The sequence below is a fragment of the Procambarus clarkii genome, chromosome 21 (assembly GCF_040958095.1).
Source record: "Procambarus clarkii isolate CNS0578487 chromosome 21, FALCON_Pclarkii_2.0, whole genome shotgun sequence".
Taxonomy (NCBI): Eukaryota; Metazoa; Arthropoda; class Malacostraca; order Decapoda; family Cambaridae; genus Procambarus; species Procambarus clarkii.
The window spans coordinates 21891142-21893608 of NC_091170.1; the positions used below are offsets into that span (position 1 = coordinate 21891142).

A 2467-nucleotide genomic window follows, 5' to 3' on the forward strand; every position below is an offset into this window, starting at 1 on the left:
CCGGCGCCTGTACTCACCTCTCACTCACTACGGCGGGGTGAGCTCTAGCTCCTTGATCCCGCCTGCTCCCCTCATTCTACCTCATGCCGTGTAATTATCTTTGTATTTTGCACTTCCAGTTTTTACTGATCTTCTGCTGATGTTCCCAGTTTCCTGCTCGCTTGCTCAGCTTGTCTGCTCCCCTTAGTATCTTCCATGTTGTGGTCATATCACTACGGTTTTATCTATGTTCTAGGGTTGTGGTATTTAATCCCATTAGCCCATCTTCGTGGCTCAGCCCTGACACTGACCTCGGTGTGAACGGTTGTAGCCTATACGTATTACCTATAAGTTTCACAAGGGAAGTATTCCAGGCCGGTGCTGCACACCTCAGTATTGATCTGACAAATGTTATGGATTTTGAGGAGAGCCGCGTTAAAGAACCAGTACCAGAGTAAAGTTAAAGTACCACAGTAAAGTTAAAGTTCCACAGTAAAGTTAAAGTACCACAGTAAAGTTAAAGTTCCACAGTAAAGTTAAAGTTCCACAGTAAAGTTAAAGTTCCACAGTAAAGTTAAAGTTCCACAGTAAAGTTAAAGTTCCACAGTAAAGTTAAAGTTCCACAGTAAAGTTAAGGTACTTTATCCTGCCATTATTCCCTGAACAAGGCAACACAACCCTGGTACCCTGCCGTCATGGCAACACAACCCTGGCAACCCTGCCATCATGGCAACACAACCCTGGTACCCTGCCGTCATGGCAACACAACCCTGCCATCATGGCAACACAACCCTGGCAACCCTGCCATCATGGCAACACAACCCTGCCATCATGGCAACACAACCCTGGCACCCCTGCCATCATGGCAACACGACCCTGGCAACCCTGCCATCATGGCAACACGACCCTGCCATCATGGCAACACGACCCTGGCACCCCTGCCATCATGGCAACACAACCCTGGCACCCCTGCCATCATGGCAACACAACCCTGCCATCATGGCAACACGACCCTGGCACCCCTGCCATCATGGCAACACAACCCTGGCAACCCTGCCATCATGGCAACACAACCCTGGCAACCCTGCCATCATGGCAACACAACCCTGGCAACCCTGCCATCATGGCAACACAACCCTGCCATCATGGCAACACAACCCTGGCACCCCTGCCATCATGGCAACACGACCCTGGCAACCCTGCCATCATGGCAACACGACCCTGCCATCATGGCAACACGACCCTGGCACCCCTGCCATCATGGCAACACAACCCTGGCACCCCTGCCATCATGGCAACACAACCCTGACACTCCTGCCATCATGGCAACACGACCCTGCCATCATGGCAACACGACCCTGGCACCCCTGCCATCATGGGAACACAACCCTGGCACCCCTGCCATCATGGCAACACAACCCTGCCATCATGGCAACACGACCCTGGCACCCCTGCCATCATGGCAACACAACCCTGGCAACCCTGCCATCATGGCAACACAACCCTGGCAACCCTGCCATCATGGCAACATAACCCTGCCATCATGGCAACACGACCCTGGCACCCCTGCCATCATGGCAACACGACCCTGGCACCCCTGCCATCATGGCAACACGACCCTGGCACCCCTGCCATCATGGCAACACAACCCTGGCAACCCTGCCATCATAGCAACACAACCCTGGCAACCCTGCCATCATGGCAACACAACCCTGCCATCATGGCAACACGACCCTGGCACCCCTGCCATCATGGCAACACGACCCTGGCACCCCTGCCATCATGGCAACACAACCCTGCCATCATGGCAACACCAACTTGGGTTAATGAGGGAGGCGCGTTTCATCTTTTCCAAGAAATCCCCAAAAGAGTTTAGGAAAAAAGGTCTTTTGAAGGTTGAGGCGGAGTGGGGCCCGCCGCCCCCCCCCCCCTGAACACGCTCTCAACCACGCTCCCCGTACGCACTCTCACGCTCCAGTACACGCTCAGGAGCACGAGTACCGGCACTCAGGGGGCACGAGTACCGGCACTCAGGGGCAGGAGTACCGGCACTCAGGGGCACGAGTACCGGCACTCAGGGGGCACGAGTACCGGCACTCAGGGGCAGGAGTACCGGCACTCAGGGGCACGAGTACCGGCACTCAGGGGCAGGAGTACCGGCACTCAGGAGCACGAGTACCGGCACTCAGGGGCAGGAGTACCGGCACTCAGGGGCAGGAGTACCGGCACTCAGGGGAACGAGTACCGGCACTCAGGGGCAGGAGTACCGGCACTCAGGGGCAGGAGTACCGGCACTCAGGGGCACGAGTACCGGCACTCAGGGGGCAGGAGTACCGGCACTCAGGGGCAGGAGTACCGGCACTCACGGGCAGGAGTACCGGCACTCAGCGGGCAGGAGTACCGGCACTCAGGGGCAGGAGTACCGGCACTCACGGGCAGGAGTACCAGCACTCAGGGGGCAGGAGTACCGGCACTCAGGGGCAGGAGT

General features: G+C 56.7%; 1 protein-coding gene across 1 annotated transcript; it reads left to right on the forward strand.

Annotated features, from left to right (window-relative positions):
• Nucleotides 1-674: 674 nt before the first annotated feature.
• LOC123760818 (splicing factor 1-like) lies at nt 675-1913 on the forward strand. Its single transcript, XM_045746604.2, has one exon. It carries the CDS (start codon nt 675-677, stop codon nt 1911-1913), a length of 1239 nt encoding a protein of 412 aa, XP_045602560.2.
• Nucleotides 1914-2467: the final 554 nt, after the last annotated feature.